The sequence below is a fragment of the Periophthalmus magnuspinnatus genome, chromosome 10, assembly GCF_009829125.3.
Source record: "Periophthalmus magnuspinnatus isolate fPerMag1 chromosome 10, fPerMag1.2.pri, whole genome shotgun sequence".
NCBI lineage: Eukaryota > Metazoa > Chordata > Actinopteri > Gobiiformes > Gobiidae > Periophthalmus > Periophthalmus magnuspinnatus.
This window is the reverse complement of record NC_047135.1, coordinates 2,520,978-2,523,236: the sequence shown is the minus strand read 5'-3', so window position 1 is coordinate 2,523,236 and position 2,259 is coordinate 2,520,978. Positions and strand designations below refer to the sequence as shown.

Genomic DNA, 2,259 nt, shown 5'->3' with positions numbered 1-2,259 from the left:
TATGGGCTTTTGGGGGGCCCCCTAGTGGCTTCGGGGCCCTAAGCAGCTGCTCAGTCTGACTATAGTCTGAACCGGCCCTGCTCTTTGACCACAGTGGCCTTTCTGAGTCTTTTTTTAACGTTGATGATTCAAACGTTTATTATGTTTATGAGTTAGAAACTTGTGTCAAATGTCTGCGGCGTTTGCGATCGTAACAGACAGAAACACAACGTCCACATCTTCATATTTATTTGACAAACAAAAGTAAAAAGTCGATTAAGAAAAAACATCCCTTTGATTTATCCGAATTGTCTGGATGTAAGCGTGGGTGTCTGCCTTTCCCCTGCGCTACGACTCTACACCACTCCCTAGTTTGGCAATACTGGAGAACATTGGCTAAACTGCAACAAAAAGCACACACCCAGGCGTACCTCTCCTCTCCCTTCTAGTAAGAGAACCCCCAGATAGGGTGCCATATCCCCTTACAGCACCCCAGGGAGCTCAGAGCACCCATGTACATAGACAAACGACATATTCAAATACTGTTATGATCAAAACAAAGTGCTTTTCGTGGTGGCATCTTTCGTCTTCTTCTTCTGCTCTCGCGAGTCAAGGTGTAGCGTCGCCTTTCCTCTCCTGCTCGATGGCTAGAACGCACAAAAACACACAAACGTAAGGCACTTTTTTTGGTACGTTTTTTCGTTTTTAGCGTCTCGGCGTCGGCCCGGTAACTCACTTTCTTTGGTCGGCAGCGGGTTTTTCTCTTTCGTCTCCGTCTTCTTCAGCTTTGTCTTGTCAAAACTAGCGATTTCTGCCATGTTGGGCTTGTCGGACATCTTGGCTGCAAAAAAGACGGAGCAGAACGTTTGAGCGAGCAACTTTGACCTTTCCCTTCATCCATAATAGATTAGTAAACACTCGGATAAGCTTTCGCCGCAGTCGCACGGTTTGATTTTTTCCCAACGCTTTCGTATACCGTGGTCGTCCGGAGGGGGATATAAACACAACGCGCTTTTGTAACGCGTCAATCTTAACGTTCTAACCGCTCTTTCCCCGTCGCCGCGATCGCGCAGGGAGTGGCACGACACTGCAGGTCCGGAACACGTGAACGACGACGGCGCATCCCCAAAACACGTGCCCGCTTCCACCTCGCGTCTCTTCTTCTTCTTCTTCTTCTTCTTTGTCTGCGCGCGTCTTCTCTCCTGGCCCCCCGGTGTCTTTGTTCCCCCCTCCCGTCCACCTTCGCGCCGCTCGGATGCGTTCTGCGTTCTCCCCGTCTGTCCGATACCGCAGTGTAGTCCTGACCTAGCCCTGGGAATACGACTAATCTGCTTCGGAACAGCATGGCCGGACACGCCTCTTTGAAACCACAGCTCCGTCTGCCAGTGTGTGGAAACGTGCTAAAGCCAGCTAGCCCGAAGCTAATCATTTGCAACACAAGCTACTGTAAAATTAGCGCTGTACGTTTGAAAAGGAGCTGATAAAATCGGTTTAGACACAGTTGGGAGGAAGCTCGAGGATTTCAAATGAGCTGCAGTGGGGGTTTTTTTCCCCTGTGAAGCCTCCACGCGTCACCGTTAAAACATAAACCACAAAAACATCTTTAAAAAGCGTCCGTTAGCTTAATCATCCCCCACGTTTAGCTCTTTTGTTTATAGCCACAGTCCCCGTTCAGCACCATCACCCCCTCGTTCTCGTCTCCTCCACCACGAGCTGCCACGCCCCACTCCTTTGTCTGCGTTTCTCCGGGGAAAAAAGCCCACGAACCCAACGACGAAAGCAGGAAAACGAGAGAAAACATGGACGAGTGCGGCTTACCGGGTTTAGAAGGAGACGACGGGCGAAACGCACCGGCACAGAGAGCACGGAGGGATGGAGAGATAGAGGCGGCTCGCAGAGGAGAAGTGAGTGTGCCGGTGTGTCAGGGCTGGTATAAGAGGGAGGGTGATATACAGAGAGAGGAGGAGAGAGAGAGAGGAGAGAGAGAGGAGAGGGAGGGGGATGATACACACAGAGAGGAGGAGAGAGAGAGAGGAGAGAGAGAGGAGAGGGAGAGAGAGAGAGAGAGGAGAGGGAGGGGGATGATACACAGAGAGAGAGAGAGGAGAGGGAGAGGAGAGGGAGGGGGATGATACACACAGAGAGGAGGAGGAGAGAGAGAGAGAGAGAGGAGAGGGAGGGGGGTGATATACAGAGAGAGGAGGAGGAGAGAGAGAGGGAGAGAGAGAGGAGAGGGAGATGATACACAGAGAGAGGAGGAGGAGAGAGAGAGGAGAGGGA

At 51.4% G+C, this 2,259-nt stretch overlaps 1 protein-coding gene across 1 annotated transcript; it reads right to left on the bottom strand.

The window, feature by feature from the left end:
* Positions 1 to 211: 211 nt before the first annotated feature.
* Positions 212 to 1,913, bottom strand: tmsb2 (thymosin beta 2). The gene is made up of 3 exons (XM_033974686.2): positions 1,798 to 1,913; positions 716 to 820; positions 212 to 626 (listed from the first exon to the last, which is right to left on the bottom strand). Exons 2-3 carry the CDS (start codon positions 813 to 815, stop codon positions 589 to 591), a joined length of 138 nt encoding a protein of 45 aa, XP_033830577.1. The 5' UTR covers positions 816 to 820; positions 1,798 to 1,913; the 3' UTR covers positions 212 to 588.
* Between the last annotated feature and the right edge of the window lie 346 nt (positions 1,914 to 2,259).

Bases quoted from the DNA above. Each gene is read 5' to 3' on its own strand.
- tmsb2 (XM_033974686.2), bottom strand. From the start codon at position 815: ATGTCCGACAAGCCCAACATGGCAGAAATCGCTAGTTTTGACAAGACA. The intron at 627-715 runs GTGAGTTACCGG...TGTGCGTTCTAG, and splicing joins CCCGCTGCCGACCAAAGAAA to CCATCGAGCAGGAGAGGAAA.